Raw genomic sequence first — 18142 nt, 5'->3', positions numbered from 1 at the left:
ATTTTATTCTCATTCAAATTTTAATAAAATTTCGCAACTTAAGTTAACTATCAACATTAGGCTATTCAAATATGGAATCGATCCTTCTTTTTTAGGCTAAAGACAGACAATATATCTACACATAATATTTTTCTTGGTAAATCGGTTTTTGAGGTTTTTTTACACTTCCTCAATTCTGGTTATGGCTCACTTCCTTCAGAGCATGGACCTATTCAACATCGTGGTTGTCATTTTATTTACAATGGTATTCATTTAACTTGAAACAATACCACAGTCCAGGCTATTCAAATATGGAATTGAATAATCCTTTTTTAAAAATAAAATCTAATGACAGACAATTCTACATCTACATATCTTTTCCTTAAGAAATGGTTTTCGAGTTTATTTGCATTTCTTGTACAATTTTCTTACTACGGCTCAGTTCCTTCGGATTGGATTGGATTGGATTTATTCGGTGTAAACACCAAGGATAGCCCACGAAAGTCTAGAAGAAGACCTATTTCCAGTGGGGTTCTTCAGGTGGTGATTGGGCAGTACACCGGGAAACATTCCCCTATCTTTTCCGAAGAGTGTACTGCGTTGTCCAACGTGCACATGGGCCATAATGCACACGAGACCAATGGCTTAAACGTCTAATCCGAAAGACGGTGCGCTATTGTAACTTGTATTTCATCCCTCTAGCTGAAAAACAAGGAGAGCCAGCGATGGGAATTGAACCCAGGACCGAGAGATCTCCACGGTTCAGCGCACACACAGCGGCTACCACCATATTAGTGACTGAGCTACGCTGCTCTTCGGAGCAACATTGTGGTTGCCGTTTTACTTACAATAGTATTAACTTAACTTGGGGGAAAACAATACCACAGTTGAACATTGTAACTGCTATAATTAACATTTATTTCTTTTCTAATAATAGCTCGTTTACGACTTTGTCCTACAAGTGTACTGTTACTGATCACTTTTGACGTCATAATCTAACACGGTAATTCTCTGTTATTCTATACCGGTACCTATTAGTTGGTTTCTATAAAAAGAAATATTTTATATAGCGCAACTGTTATAGGCCTACTGACACTAAACTCGTCTTTAGCATAGCTAGTCTGAACAAATGGACAGATAAAACAGATAAAAGTCGATATACTTGCCAAATCGGATGACGAAATATTATACCAACAGGGACAACCAGTCACATGTGTTAAACTATATAAGCTCAGTAAGCGTTATCACTTCCGTTCATACATGTTACTACAACGATGGTAAGAAACTCAGAGTGTCGACAAACCATTCACAGGCTCACCAATAATCTCTTCACCCTTCATGTCTATATAATTGTATATTTTCAGGGACGATTTGGGTTCAAATACAGAAAAATCAACGGGTTTTCTCTTACAACGTAAATACAATCGAAACAACAGTCCCAGTAATTATAAATTAACGAATTAAATTACTGAAATGCATTTTCCATATTGAAAAACGAAAATAAATATGTAATAAATAAAAAGCCAATTGTAATTAAAATCTTAAATTAAATCATTGTTATTGTAAGCAATATTTGCGAATAAGAAAGTAATATTTCTTTTATTGACGGATAACACTATTCCATTTGATTCTAAAAGACTGTGCATTTATATTACCCACTGTTGACATAATCTGCCTATTTTGTTCAATTTAAAAATCAAAATCCGTGATGCACGATATATAAACGATGTCGTCTTTATACTGTCCTGGTGTATTGTTTTAGTGAGAAGTGTTTCTACCAATATCAGAGCCTTGAGCTTCCTGAAGCAGGAAATACTTTTGTCACCCAAGGTGGAACACAATATCGATTCAGTCGTTAGTAGTAGTGCACTACCAGTGGCAGTAAACTTTATTCGGCAACGTCAACAACATCCCTGGGCCTATATAATTGTACACGACTACATCATCAACGATTTTGCTTTGTATTTTCAATGTAAGTATACATTTTTTTAAATATCGTTACTGGTTAGTTTTGGGATAGTGCATTGGGTTAGTTTTCATTATATCATTTTTCATTTTCTTTAAGCATTCTGAAAAAAAAAATTGTTTAACTTTATATGGCGCTTTACAAGTCGGTATATATTTCAATTTCCATTGTAATGTGCAAAATGTTACAAAAAAATTGGAAGGTAAATTGAAATGCTTTTATAGGAGCACTCTAAGGTACTAATTATATTTGAAATGTGTAATTGTACTGACATGAACAGACCACAAATAGAAAATAGAATTAGCAATATGTGTTGTAAAATGTTTACATGTACATAGTGTTAAATTAAATATAGGCCTACAGCATACACATTTAAAATCCAAATTTAAAATTCAATAAACTTAGTCTATTATATTTTACTATAAAATAGTATTCTGTCTAATTCTATCATATTCTACTATAAATATTAATTATGAGTTATACAAAGCACTAACACACTGTATTTAATTAGGCTTCATGAAATAAATAAAAAATACATTATCATCATCTTCGAGAATACACTTAAAGGGTCAACCTCTATGAATATGTTTAAAAAAAAGCACAATTTCATTGGTAAGCTCACTATTGATCTAGCTGTCTTCATATTGACGCGGTAATTCGCAGCCTCTATCTAGCTGTCTTCATATTGACGCGGTATTTGATCTGAGATGTTTTTCTTCTCAATGAGATTTTCATAATTTGAATAGATAACAACAACCAATTACAAATAAATTGACATGCATGTGCTTTTCGTTAACGTAAGTGCTTTGTTTTGTTGTCGTACAGGCATAAAGGAATTTCAAAAGCAATGTTGTTTTGTTAGTAGGTTAATAATTAATATTATCTTATATTATTATATATTATAGGATAATTATTATTATAAAATTAAAATGACAGATTTGGAAAAACATTCTTTGATTATCTATTATTGATCACATGTGAATGTTTTTGTTCTGGTTATGAATTATTTTCATTCATAATTACTTGGTGGACAAATGGTCATTACACCCCCTATCTCCCAAACTTGTTGAATAGTGCCATATTTAATAGTATAATTGGTCTAATCTACTGATACAAATACAAGTATTTAAAAAAAAGAATAAATAATACGAAGCACGTGGGAGAACGCCACTCTCACCCACCAACCCTTCCCATAGTTAGTTATGTGTCAGATAAGCGGTTTTTTGGTAGCCAACCTTGCATTATAACACCCTTGTTCCAATTTTGGGGTTATTATATGCGCGGTGTTACCGCGTTTATTAACACTGCCTATCCGGCCACTATTGTGTGCCCATTATCGCCAGACAATTTATTTCATCATTACTTTGGAACGTTTTACCGCATGGACATTTTGGTGTTATAAATTGTAGTCTGAGGACTGAACCAAGAATACTGGGGTTTGACACTAAGCACAGTTTACCTCAAACTAGTCTGAATGTTAGTCTACACTATCAAATTTCATTAAAAAAAAAGCGTCACATAAAATGTGATGGAAAATAAAAGTTGAACATGTTAAACTTTTTTTTTATACAATTTGATAGTATGTGATATGAAGTCATCGTACCACTATGTTGTGCACATTTATTTATTACACTTCATCACTGCAAAAATACAAGAACAATTCAAAAACAAGACAAAAAGCAGCGAAAAGGAGGGGATGAACAGGTGTCAAGCACCTCTATCTACATCCCCCCTTGAACAGATTACAGAACCACACAAATTATACAAGAGAACAGGCGAAAATACAGAACATTAAAATAGTAAAATAGTAAAAATACAAATTTAAACATACAGTACAAAATATAGCTTAAATTATTAATTATCATTAATTTTTAAACAAATACAAGTATTTAAAAAAAAGAATAAATAATACGAAGCACGTGGGAGAACGCCACTCTCACCCACCAACCCTTCCCATAGTTAGTTATGTGTCAGATAAGCGGTTTTTTGGTAGCCAACCTTGCATTATAACACCCTTGTTCCAATTTTGGGGTTATTATATGCGCGGTGTTACCGCGTTTATTAACACTGCCTATCCGGCCACTATTGTGTGCCCATTATCGCCAGACAATTTATTTCATCATTACTTTGGAACGTTTTACCGCATGGACATTTTGGTGTTATAAATTGTAGTCTGAGGACTGAACCAAGAATACTGGGGTTTGACACTAAGCACAGTTTACCTCAAACTAGTCTGAATGTTAATCTACACTATAACATTTCATCAAAAAAGCGTCACATAAAATGTGATGGAAAATAAAAGTTGAACATGTTAAACTTTTTTTTGATACAATTTGATAGTATGTGATATGACGTCATCGTACTACTATATTGTGCACATCACATTTTTGTCACAAAAAATGATAGCGTAGACAAAGCATAAGGCCCTAGCCATATCACTTTCAGATTTCTAAGACACACATGGTTTGGTAATTACGTATACCAGGAGGTGAGATCTTGAAGAGTCGGAAACGAGGTGAAGGACTAATGCCACTTATTATAAGCAGTAAAATTTGTTCCAATTTAATATTAACCAAATTTCAGTAAATAGGATGAAAACAAGACATTGTATTTGTAAATAATCTTGAAAACACTTTTACAATAAAACATAAACTTTTAATCCTGTAATAAGTTAAGATAAAATATAATTTTAACAATAAAGTATAGGTTAAATGTTACACAGACTGAACAAAAATTACAAGAGTAATACACAAAAATAATAGGCCTACAATTATATAACACGCAGAATCGCAAACATTATCCCAATAATTATTATAAAGCTTACTGTATAGAATACAAAAATTAGAGCTAAATACTGGAAGTTCACATATAACTTAGAAGACTCAACTGTTTAAAAACTACTCTCATTCGCCACATCAAATAAGAAAAGTCGTCACACCATATGGAATGAATTTGTAAAAAAAAAAAACCCTTTTAACAAAGAAGACAAAGTGTAAATCCTCGAATAAGCGCCGCTCTCAAATAAGCGCTGTACCAAACGTGATTTGGCGCCGCTCTCGAATAAGTGCTCTAGAAACACTCGGCTGATTGAGAAACTTTAGGAACACCCGGCTGATTGATAGACTTTTTTCATTCTCTTTTGTATGGGCGGTCGTTAGGGTCATTTATTTATATTATTATTAGCTCCGATGAGAAGCTCTAGAAACACTCGGCTGCTCTAGGAATACCCTTCTGAGTGATTAATATCTTTAAGGCCAATTATTTTTATTTAGCTCCGATGAAAAGCTCTAATAATATTTGGCTGATTGAATAAAAGATCTTTTTAGCTCCGATGAGGAGCTCTGACACCCTGCTGATTGATGATCCAGGGAACAGTTTTTGCTGATTGATTAATGTATCTTTTTGTATGGGCGGTCGTCAGGGCCAATATACTCTACTGCCTACTATTATTATACTGCCTTCATCGGAGCTTTCGAGATTGCGAGACCTTGTTTAAGCAGCGCTCTAGAATAAGTTCCGCACTGAAGCCTCCACAAATGTTATTAGCCTAGGCGCTTATTCGAGAATTACGGTGGAAACTTCTAAGAATGTTATTGAATTCAGGAGCACGCAGGCGTATGATGATGAGACGTGTACAAATTTATTGTATTTAACACAATTATTGAGTTTTAAATTAAACAAAATAAAATGGTCACTTAATCTGGCCAGTCTGAATATGTTATAATAATTGGTCATTGTTTAGTAGACAAAAGCACAGAAACACAAAAAAGAAAGTGGTATTTATGGCTTATGTTTTGTAATAGATACAAACGTCAGTTGTCAAATGTTAAGATAACATCCGGAAACAACTTAATACTCACTTGTAAACAATGTATGGTCTGAATAGATAGAATGTAGCTATACACGGTTAAAATAACATAAAACAAGACAGATCAAGGACCGAAAGACAATGCACTGGGATACATTACACGATCTCCGATAAAGGCAATTAAATGAAAATCTATCCGATGCAGTAACACTTTATTGTTCGTGTTTGTCTAGTACTTTATGATGATAAATAATAAGAGGTTTATGGATTTTTAACAGCATCTTTAGCCAAGGGGAGCAAAATGCTACTGATGTTGATATAATATACACCCTGGACAAACGTTCTCCTCTATTTCCCGAGGAGCATTTCTAAACCGTGCTTGCATTTTTAGATTAGCATTAATTTATAGATATAAGGCATAAAAAGATGAAATTTGGTTTTTAATGTACAATTTTTAACTTTTTTTTTAGCTCGTAATTGATATTTATATACTATTATCTTGATTACGTAATATTGTAGGAAACAAATTAAATTACTATGCATCCATATAAGGATCAGTGGTTGTAATATGGGCAGTGGCATAACTCATGTGGGCTGGGATGAGTGTTTCTAGTATTAAACTACACTCTTCTAACAGAGCCTTGACGAGAGCCACTATCCTAAAAGCGTAAATTTAACTAAACATTAGATAGTGTCTGCTTATCACAATCACAGTTAAATCAGTACTTAAACAGGATGACATTAGAAACCGGAAACAGTTATTCCATTGTCAACAGGTTGGCATAACCCCAAAATGGAAGTGAAATGCGTTTACTTGTTTCAATTAGTATTCTTCATAGCCGGACGGTGAACTACTGTATAACCTGTCACCTACACAATATTATTTAACCACATGTCTTAAAACATAAACAAATCTCCTTGTGTAGATATATTGTATTACAAATAAACCATCTCTCGTCTATATGGAAATATGAAGTGTGAAAAAACAGGCATTTAAAAAGAAAAAAAAAACAAATTAAAAAGAAAAACAAAAACCCCAAACTAATTGTAACAAAGACCTTTAATTCACACAATAAACTTGTTCAATTTGCATAATTTTGCATAATAGAATGAGAATTCTTCACAAGGTGACTACTTTGAAGCATATATTTTATTATATATTATATATATATCAACAGTATAATATAATGGTGAAATAGCTAAAACGTTTATATATATAAGTTAATAAATAACAAACATTCCTGTATTGTTTAGCTCAAAGGCTATATATAGCTTATTTATACGAGAGTATCTCACTGAATGTCAAAGGTACTATTTTACACATTTCGGACATTTCTAAAACTAACAGCACTCGATATTCATACTTTAAATAGTAACTAAATAGATTTCTACGTATTAAAAACCGTTTATCCAGCACCACAATATGACAGAGCCACTGCCTATGGGTTTTCATTTCCCTCAAGAATTCAAGAGGTGGACGACTGATCCTGAAAACACATTAACTGTACCAACTGCTGAGGCCCTAAAGGAACTCATTTTATTCAGCATGTCATTGACTATTCTACTTGAATTTTTGACGTTTCAGCAATAATTATCCGCATTTCAAATTTTGTAAATACATTATATAACACATAATAAAACTTGAACAAATTGAGTGACTTTACTGAGCTAGTTCAGTGGATCAACCCCACGGCAATAGCCGCAGAAGTGGAATTAATTCCACATCTCAGTATAAAACAATATATAATCATATAATACATTTATTCATATATCGTTTAGAACAATATGAAGGTGCACATTAGAAAGGGAAGCAGGCAGTGTGCTGTGTTTGTTGCTTTGTTACTTATCGCCATCACCAATAAGTCTAAAACGTCTGCTATTTTAGGTGAGTGTATATTTTAGAAATTAAAATGAGAATATGTTTTTCATCAGAATAATACAATAATTTCATATTTTAATTTCTAAATATCCTACTGTTTAAAAAAAACTCTCACTATATTCAACTAACACAACATTCCTCTGTTTTTTTTTTAATCAACTATACCGTACTAAAGTTTACAAATAATGTTTTAATATTAAGTTCAGGCGGAGGAATTGGTTTAGGGTTATTGTGAAGATGCGCACTTCTATACATAGCCATGAACCCTGGTCAACTAATAATGTTTTTTTCCCCCTTTTTTTTTAACAATTTGCATGATAAGCACCACTTTCAGTAACATGTACTCTTTCATTCACGTATTTTTTTATGTTTATTTATCGTTTTCAATATTACATATTAAATTATTTCTTTTATATTGAGTCTCGTAATCAGATAAGCCTAATGTAGCCTAAACAATGTAAAACAACTTGATCTAGTATAAATTTAAGCTTTTGTTACTGTATCTGTCAAATTTAGACGAAGGACATTATGCCATAATCCATACTAAGATAGCATAACCATCGCATGATTATGGAACAATCAACATCTTTTCTTATTCTAAAACAGAACGTGGAATCGGGTGTCAGTTGAATAGTAACGTCTTTATTCTGATTATTATCATTGCACGTTGAGTGGAAATGTATCTACATCATCCTTTCAGTATTACACAACGTTATAATGTAAAACAAACAAAACAAATGAGAATTATTTTCAATTTTTGTTATAAAACGATGTATTATATTTGGTTTCAGACAAAGATATGGTTTTTGAGTCAATGGACAGTATTGGTAAAAATTTTATCATGACCTTTATGGACAACCATCAGACACATACGTCTGATCCATATTTGACAATTACCGCCGTGACGGAGGGAATAACAACAGTTTACGTATACGGCAAAGCTATTAGCAGTGTTTACACTATAAACTATGGAAGTAGTGTGTATGTTGACCTGCCAAATTCGATGGTTGCCCGGACTGCAGACTCCCATGATGTAGCTGTGCAAGTAACCAGTGATAAAGATATACACGTTGCCGGAATCGACTCTGATTCGACAACTACAGATGCGTTTCAAGCAATTCCCGTTGATGCCCTCGGTACGGAATACTACGTTATGTCGTTCGATGCCCCTTCATTCGAATTTTCCGAGTTTGCCATCACAGCCGTACAAAACTTGACCAATGTAACAATTACGCTGTCACACTCTGTAATTTTTGAAACCAGAAGCTACATAAAAGGTGAAACTATCACTAGGACCTTGGAGTTTATGGAAACCATTCAAATTCAGAGCTTCGGTGATAGTACCGGTACACACATTGTAGCTGATGCCCCTATAGCATTACAATCTGGATCATCATGCGCCTTTGTTCCGGCAACTAGTTCACCATGTGACCATCTAGTCGAATTCATACCGCCAGTGAATGCATACGGGTACGAATTTGCTCTTGCGCCTTTTTTGAACACCCAGCCTGGATACGTTTATCGAATACTAGCAGCGTATGACAATACAACAATTCTAATCAGTAGTCAGAGCGATCCACTCACACTACATGCTGGCAAACATAAAGATTATGTTGTAAATACAGTCTCACCTGTCTGGATGACAGCAAGTAAGCCTATTATCGTGGCTCAGTACATAAAAAGTGGCAAGTTATCTACCGGAAAAGGTGACCCTGCTATGGCTATTGTTCCTGCCATTGAACAGTACACAGGAACGGTTTCTTTCACTACTTTCAACGGCACTAGCTCAACGTCATTTAACAGTTACATTTCCATAACAGCAGAATGTCGATATTTCCAGAATGGAGCTTTTATGTTGTCCACTAAATCATTTAATCAACGTACTGATTTTTGGCGTTCTTATCCTTTTGGCAACGGAATGTGTTGCAGGATTGGGTCCGTACGCCCAGGATCGTACACATTACGTCATACAGATCCCAATGCTAAGTTTCTGGTACTACAGTACGGTATCAATACTCGAGTGTCATACCTACTGCCATCGCAGTACGCAGTTGACCGACTCACGTACAAGTCAGATGACGGAGAGGTTAAGCTGAGAAAGCCAATAATTGGTTTGTACAGACATTTTGATATAGTGTGTGTGTGCATAGTCATTTGAAAATTAATATTTCAATTTCAAAACAAAGCTTAAAGATAATAAGTTCTTCTATTCCTAGGTGAATATAGTTTGGATTGCCAATTTGAAACGAACTTATGTGGTTGGACTTTATTAAATGGTACGAACACACACTGGATGCGTACTTGTGGTTTGCTAGAAGAAGGCGCTACCAACGTTCCTAAGAATGGAGTTGGCGAAAACGAATGTAAGTTCTTTAAATATTTACCTACGATTTTATTTTCATCACTTATTCGTATTGACAAGTGTACCTGTATCAATTCATAGAGTAACAAATCATTTATTATATAAAAAACAAATAATTCAAATAACATTAATCAATAAAACATATTAACAAAAAAGCCGTCTCTAATTGACACATTTAGAAAATATTTACGAAAGCCATTGTGCATGTTCATAGGATATTGATTACACCATCAACAATCATCACAATCATCATCACAATCATAAATCATCACCATCGCTGTCACCATTATCATCATCATAAATAATCGTCATTATCATGCCTTTTGCAATAAGGTACTAAAGCTCAAATGTATAAATTAATGTTTTATCACTTGTTTATTTTAACTGTATTTATTTACTTTATTTACATAGGCCAAATCGTTTTTGCCATATTTATATTGGTTACGGTACTTTTTGCTATTTTTGTTATATTTTAGATGTTTGTATATACAGTAATGTTGTATGTATTGGACAATGGGCTAGGGTGCGGGGTCAAACCCCACCCCCTCCCCTCCCAAGTTAAACTTCATTGATATAATTTTGTTCCTACGGGCATATATATAGTTTTGAAAACAGACATAACTAGAGGTCCACAGAAAAATTGTAAATTTATTTCCAATTCACTCACAAATGTTTACAAATCTACGGTTGTGAGTAGATTTGATACCAATTGGTATTTTCTATTACAAATTAGCATATGGAATATAAAAAAAAAAATGATATTAACAAGAAAAATGTATAAATTGATTAAATGTACTACTGTCATTGTGTTATGATCCTAGATTTCTAATCAACAACAGTTCTTGATTTAGTCAATTGATTTGTATGATGGTTGGTATTTAGCCTATAGGATATTGAAAAGGTTTTAAAACAGGCAGAAATTGACGTTACTAGAGGTCATAGGTCATTGACCTGCACAGAAGAGGTCAATGACACACTCACAAGCGTTTAGAAATCTACAATAAGCATATGGAACATAAAAAAAATTATTTACAAGAAAAATGTATAAATTGATTAAATGTACTACTGTAATATTTGAATACAAAATGATACCAAGGAAGTTTAACTGTGGAGGGTGGGCGGGGGGGGGGGGGCACGGGGATTCCCCACCTCCTCCAGCCCATTGTCTATATGTATTAATATAGTTGTAACTAAATAGAATTTCCAGTTTGTTTTGTTTTTGTTTTTTTTTTTTTGACAATAAAATAATCTTGAATTTTGAATCTCAATATTGAACATCATCTTCCTCATCCTCCTGAACGACATGTCACAACATCATCATCATCATCATCATTGTCATAATCTTCTTTATCGTTTTCAACATTATCACAGCGTGTGCATTGTCCTTTTGAAAAAAGTTCTTATTGGCTTTCCCTTGTATTTTAGGTGACTACTATGCTTATATTCGGGAAACAGGCAGCGTAACATCCTTCAGTAAAGCGAGGAGTCCTGACTTTGTTCTGAATAATGATTCCGCCTGTATGTCATTTCACTACTTCATCAGTGGACCTAGCGGGTCAATAACATCTTATTTAGTATCTGATGGTGTTGAGAAAATGATCTGGACACGCAGAGATAACCATGGTAACTTTTGGCATCCAGTTATTTCCACAATCCATGGAATCACACCAGGAAAAACGTACTACATTACTGTTGAGGCCCTGGCAGGTTCAAATTTTACTGTTGCTATGGATGGAGTAAGTGTGGGCCTGTCTCTTATACACATCTAGATGTGTATAAGAGACAGTTCCCCACCTCCTCCAGCCCATTGTCTATATGTATTAATATAGTTGTAACTAAATAGAATTTCCAGTTTGTTTTGTTTTTGTTTTTTTTTTTTTGACAATAAAATAATCTTGAATTTTGAATCTCAATATTGAACATCATCTTCCTCATCCTCCTGAACGACATGTCACAACATCATCATCATCATCATCATTGTCATAATCTTCTTTATCGTTTTCAACATTATCACAGCGTGTGCATTGTCCTTTTGAAAAAAGTTCTTATTGGCTTTCCCTTGTATTTTAGGTGACTACTATGCTTATATTCGGGAAACAGGCAGCGTAACATCCTTCAGTAAAGCGAGGAGTCCTGACTTTGTTCTGAATAATGATTCCGCCTGTATGTCATTTCACTACTTCATCAGTGGACCTAGCGGGTCAATAACATCTTATTTAGTATCTGATGGTGTTGAGAAAATGATCTGGACACGCAGAGATAACCATGGTAACTTTTGGCATCCAGTTATTTCCACAATCCATGGAATCACACCAGGAAAAACGTACTACATTACTGTTGAGGCCCTGGCAGGTTCAAATTTTACTGTTGCTATGGATGGAGTAAGTGTGGGCGATGGGCCTTGTGGTGTGGGTAACTATACATTTTTTATCTTGTTCAGCTCAAAATTCAAAGTTTTTTTTATTTGTCATATGAATTATTACAGTTCGTTATTGTTGCACATTTGACAATTGTGCGTCTGTTATGAAAGAGAAGCAATAAAGGTACTTACAATAGTGATTACAATACATAAAATTTGCTTTCTTGGTACAATGTAATAAAAATATAGAATACAAAAATATAAAACAAAATACAAAACACAGATGGTAAATAACACACACTAAATATAACTTGTATAGAAGAAAAATAAATTTTCCGACACCAGCGGAAAAACTCTTTGTGTCAAGGGGCGTAGGTACACCCCAATTGGTGTCACTCTATTGCATTTCCTCGTGTGGAATCATAACCGGACCCCTTTTCTCGTTGCGGATTGTAATTACCTCGCTCCGTGCACCGATAACTCCTTGGAAATTCTTTTTCCTGCCTGCCACCCCTTCCTCCTCCAATACACTAGGGCGCCAAGACACCCTGCCGCTTGGCTTGTTGGCCACTTTTTAAGAATTTTTACTATGGAAGTTAATTTTAGGGACCGATCATGTGCGACGGTCCATTTGCCTTTTGTCGTAATAAATCACGACCGAATCACACTATATATCTGATCATGTGTTACATTATTGTGTACAGTGTATTGAGGTTGACGGTCAAGAGTGGGTGGGGCCTTACAGTTAATTCTTAGCCCAGTAGACACAAATAAAGCGTTTTAATTGCATATTCGTGTATGCTCGTTCATGACAAGACAGTTTCTACTTCATAAAAGTAGGCCTACAATACACATTACAGAGTGCAGCTATAGTAATGTAATATGCATTTTAGGTTATCATTATTTAACTGTGATACTGTATGTTCTATGTTTCGAAAACCGTTCGGATAGACGGCTAGTCTCTGTCAGTTTAAAGAACCCGTATTTAGCACGAAATTAACTATTTAGTGGTAGGGCCTACTCGTTTCAGAGAAAAACATTGGGGCCACACTTAAACCGACGCAACCATTTTTGCTACTGCTATATTTATACATGTTATTAGGTATATATACCTTTTAAACATTTACACTTTTTTATTCCAAGCCCCTGCTAGAATTACCACGAAACCCGTGAACGTTACTACAGTGTGGGGTGTAACAAAAGAGTTTGTCTGCGAAGTGTATGGTCACCCAAAACCAGAGATAGAGTGGCTAGATGGCAATGGACAAAAAATACGCAACACTGATAAATTCTCGATAGCAGATACAGTATATCTTGGGGAGTTCGTTTATAGGAGCACGTTTACAGTAAATGGCGTATCAAGCTTTGATAATGGGGAGTACTTCTGCCAAACATATAATTCATATCGATTAAAGATTATGAAGGATCGAGCAGCGTTTCTTCTAATGTCTTTTTGTAAGTACAAAATTAATTATTTATATTAGTTTCTAAATAATTTTTGTTGCGAACAAAATTTAAATAATTTAATAATTATTTGACTATTTAATGTTCTGCATTATTACTTTTATTCTAATAAGGTATCTCATGTGTTTATTTTTTTTTCCTTTTATTAAGGGGGCTATTAGCCTAAAGGTCTGTGCTCTGCGCAGCACATGGTCTTATTATAGCCTTCTCCACTTATTGTGTGTTGTTATCTGAAAAAAAGACAATATGAATGATGATGACGATGGCGATGACGACGACGACGGACACAACGACGACGCTATTTTCTTTTCATTTCCGAAATGTTTCAAAGGAATGTGATTAAATAAAATTTAAATAAAACAAACGTGAACATACAATACGTAGTCTGTTTTTCTTCATATAACAGCTAAAGTAAACATCATCAAACCCCCAAGATCTGCAACATTAAATGTTGGTGTTAATCACACGTTTGAATGTTCTGCGTCGGGAGGCCCAACACCAACATTCAAGTGGTTTCGTTCTGCGAACGGCGTTGCTTTCACCGAGATGAGCAGCGACAACGATCATATTATTGTCGAACCGGCGGAATATAACGTGGCAACCAAGTCATTTATAAGTCGACTTAACATTGTTGGTGTCATTCGCGCTGACGATGGAAAGTACAGATGTCAGGCAAAGAACGTAGTCAATAAACAGACGATTACCAAAGAGGAGAATTGTAACTTATATGTACTCAGTAAGTTTACTCCGTTATGACTTAAATTTTGAAATATTGCAGTTTAGGTCAATAGGCAAATTATGATAATGAAATTAAATAATATAGTACTAAAGTAAATTATAGTAGTTTAATTTAAATGGGTTATTTCAGTTAGTACTAATAATGACGACCTTATACATTTTCTAAGAGAGAATGTATTTTTATATTATTGTTCTTTCCCTTCCCATTATTGAATGGGCTATTTCCAAATATTTTGAAATTCACGTTCAGATATTCCGTTCAGATATGTTTGATAATAATATGAGTTACAATATTGTACAGTACATGAATTAGCTAAACTGACGTACATTTTATTTTTTTTTTATTATATACATTATTTCAGCCACCATTATGTTTATTATCGTTGTATTCAATGGTACCTTGTACTTACGGCCATGACTTTTTCTGTGCCACTGAGGAAATTGGTATGACTATTCCTCTGTATATTTTCTTATAGCGAAGCCTGATTCTCCTAACGACTTAGTTGCAACGCGAATTACACCAAATAGCATCCAGGTGACATGGGATATGGATTTCACGGGAAATCTTCCGCTTACTGAATGTATTTTAACATACGTGGATAGTTCTAAAGCTGGATTTGCCTCACAATTAGTGCACATTAGTGTAGAAAATAGCAAATTCATACTTGGTGGAGTTGACGCATTAGTTCAGTACAACATCTCGCTGAGTTGTAGCAACATAAAGGGTGAAAGTGAACCAGCTTACGCATCGTTCGTCTCAAAAATGACTAGTAAGTATTATAAATTATACAAATTATTTTTGGGACTTCTGGCTCGCAGAGTTATGGATGCATTGGCTTCTTTGGAGATCGCATTCATGAACTTTTTTCATGTGTAATACATAAATCAAATCAACAACGAGATATAGCAAAATGATGATGATGAGTAGCATGGTGAGGATGATTATGATAATCACGACGACGATTATGAGGACGATAATGAAAACGGTGGTGGCGATGAAAATGAAGACGATGATGATGATGGTGGTGGTTTAATGAATTATAACTGTTACATATAAGTCCTTGGGTGGTGTGTTTATATATTTATAAAGTGCCTACTAAATTTTCACCGGCTGTATGAGAACATTTCATCCTGCCAATATGTTGTCATGTTCGTCCGTGTTATTGTTAATAATTTTGTTTAGGTGGCCAATGGTATACGAGCTCTGCTCTTTTGTTGGTCATCCTTCCATTGTCCAGTACTTGAAAATATTTAAGATTTTGGAAAATAAACTGAAATTGAAACTGAAACATTTTTATCTTAGCTTCATATCTAAACTAAAATGTTAATGAATGTGAAGCTTCAATAGTGCTAAAACCAGCACAAAGCAAGAAGTATTGGTCACCAACAACCTCACTACTAAAACTGTTTGTTCTTACCATTCATTCCAGAATCAGCTGTGGTAACCGCAGTGACAAATAACGATGTTTCGCAGGCAGGAACCGCACAGGAAAAGATCGTTTGCTTGGTTAATGCTGCCCCAGCACCAACTGTAAACTGGTTCAAGTCGCCACCTGACACAACTCAAGGAAAAACAAAAATCACAAATTCTAACAAATACACTGTTTCAGATGTTAAATTAAACGGATATATGATGTATACCAGTACTCTTACGATCAATAATATCCAGAGTAGTGACACCGTGCAATATTACTGTCAAGCCACAAACGGAGGAGAGAACAGCGAAAAATCAACACTATTGACAGTTTTAGGTAAAGGCATTCGAATGTTAATGAGTAACATGTGTAAACAAAGAATATAAATAGAATTATCAAACGTGTAGGCTGCCGGCACCGAGACTATTGATTATTAGTGCCTACAACATTGTTACAAAAACGTAATGCAATAATGACAAATTGATTATTATTGTAGATTTTCGGTATATATTTCAGCCGCTCCAATTTTCTTTCCTATTTTTCCTTCTTCCTGTTCTTATTACTGTATTACATTTCATGTATTAATAATATTGATGATATACTAAAATTAATAAACCTAGTCTTAGCTAGACTAGGGCCTACAAACCTAGCATGGAATGTTCGTAAACACCATGTGCATTGTCCATTTAACACAATTCAATCCTCCTATATGCAAAGCCGGAGTTAGCTGGTCTCGTGGCAATCTAGACCACTTTAAGTAGGTTTTCTTCATAAAGGCTTCTACGACTGGATGTCTTGTTGTGGAGCACGAAATCTAGTTGTCCCTCTCCAGTACCGCCTGAGTACAATTCGGCAGGAAATAACCGATACCTAGTTATACTCTTTAGTGTAAAAGTGAAACGAAGTGAACGTCTGCTGAGCCAACGGTGACGCCAGTGCATCTCCACCCACCCCCTTCTACTTCGTCGGGGAGAAAAAAAAAACACAATTCGTCAGGAAATTTTACAGATTGTAAGACACTAAAATCGATTAAATGTCAGATTCCAAACCCCTATTTCCAGAGACTTTAGAGGGGTATTAGGCTCTCGTCGGAAACATCGTTCCTCCCTTCTTTTTCTGTCTCATAATTTCAGCAATCAGGAAAATCCTGGCGCCACCACAAGGTTGAGCTACAACAGTTGCTATATTCTTTGCAAAGATATTTAAATTGACTGGTAATGCAAATTTAAATATTCTTAGTAAAACGTATGTTACTAAGTAAAAAACAGTTGATAAATTATTTGATCGTTTTAAATTAGCAGTTAAGTTTATGTTGCACCATTAAAACCAGTATTCTCAAAATATCTATTTAAAGATACTAATGAAAATAATGTTACTATATCCCAACAGATAAACCCGGGCCAGTGACAAACATTCGAACTGATAGTCAGGCGGATAACAGTCTAGTTGTCTCATGGACATTTGGATCTACTGGTAATCTTCCGTTACAGACCTGCTACGTAACGTACATCGATTCAAATGCGAAAACATTGGCGCCCGATATCCGGTACATTTCAGCGAAATATTCCAAACTAAGAATCAGCTATCTTAGACCGTCTACTTACTACAATATTACTGTTGCATGTGGAAATAAGATCGGTTATGGTCCTGCTGCATCCCAGGCGTTTGCTAGAGTCGATGGAAGACCAATTGGTATGTTTTACATTCGAATTCAGTATAATAAACGAATAAAAGAGATCTGTGAAACAATGTGTTTCTCCAACCAGGATTTGAACCCGGGACCTTGCTATTTGTATTAATGCCTAGCCAATTGGGCCACTGAGGCTGCGTTTAGACTTCAAATATGATTATAAGCAACTCATTTTACACACTTTTATGGCAATACGTAGACAAAATGCTATTTTTCGACGACGACGACGAACTGAAGACTACCCAGAATTAGGTTTTCTCTGGCCTTTCTTTAGCCCCTCATTGAATCCCACCGGAGATATGTTTTCCCACTATTGTATTAACGAAATGTGCTTCTAAATCTGAGCACTGTTAATCCATTTGGTTATATTTATATATTATGTTCACTGCCTTGATTTAAATATTTTGATTATATATATATATATATATATATATGTACATATATACATATATATATATTTATATATATACAATATATATATG

At 34.6% G+C, this 18142-nt stretch overlaps 1 protein-coding gene across 1 annotated transcript in view; it reads left to right on the top strand.

Annotated features, from left to right (window-relative positions):
- Positions 1–1814: 1814 nt before the first annotated feature.
- LOC117112660 overlaps positions 1815–18142 on the top strand; it is a 21550-nt gene continuing 5222 nt past the window's right edge. The window contains exons 1-11 of the mRNA XM_033255767.1: positions 1815–1951; positions 7533–7638; positions 8424–9743; positions 9849–9995; positions 11420–11736; positions 12037–12406; positions 13497–13808; positions 14224–14553; positions 15032–15325; positions 15986–16306; positions 17360–17662. Coding sequence (XP_033111658.1) covers positions 7539–7638; positions 8424–9743; positions 9849–9995; positions 11420–11736; positions 12037–12406; positions 13497–13808; positions 14224–14553; positions 15032–15325; positions 15986–16306; positions 17360–17662 — 3814 coding nt within the window. The 5' untranslated portion in view covers positions 1815–1951; positions 7533–7538. The remainder of the gene's footprint in view (positions 1952–7532; positions 7639–8423; positions 9744–9848; positions 9996–11419; positions 11737–12036; positions 12407–13496; positions 13809–14223; positions 14554–15031; positions 15326–15985; positions 16307–17359; positions 17663–18142) is intronic.

This window comes from Anneissia japonica, unplaced genomic scaffold, assembly GCF_011630105.1.
Source record: "Anneissia japonica isolate Jap-2015-1 unplaced genomic scaffold, ASM1163010v1 scaffold288053_len460827_cov147, whole genome shotgun sequence".
Lineage (NCBI taxonomy): Eukaryota > Metazoa > Echinodermata > Crinoidea > Comatulida > Comatulidae > Anneissia > Anneissia japonica.
The sequence above is the reverse complement of the archived record's forward strand: the minus strand, read 5'-3'. Positions and strand labels throughout refer to the sequence as shown.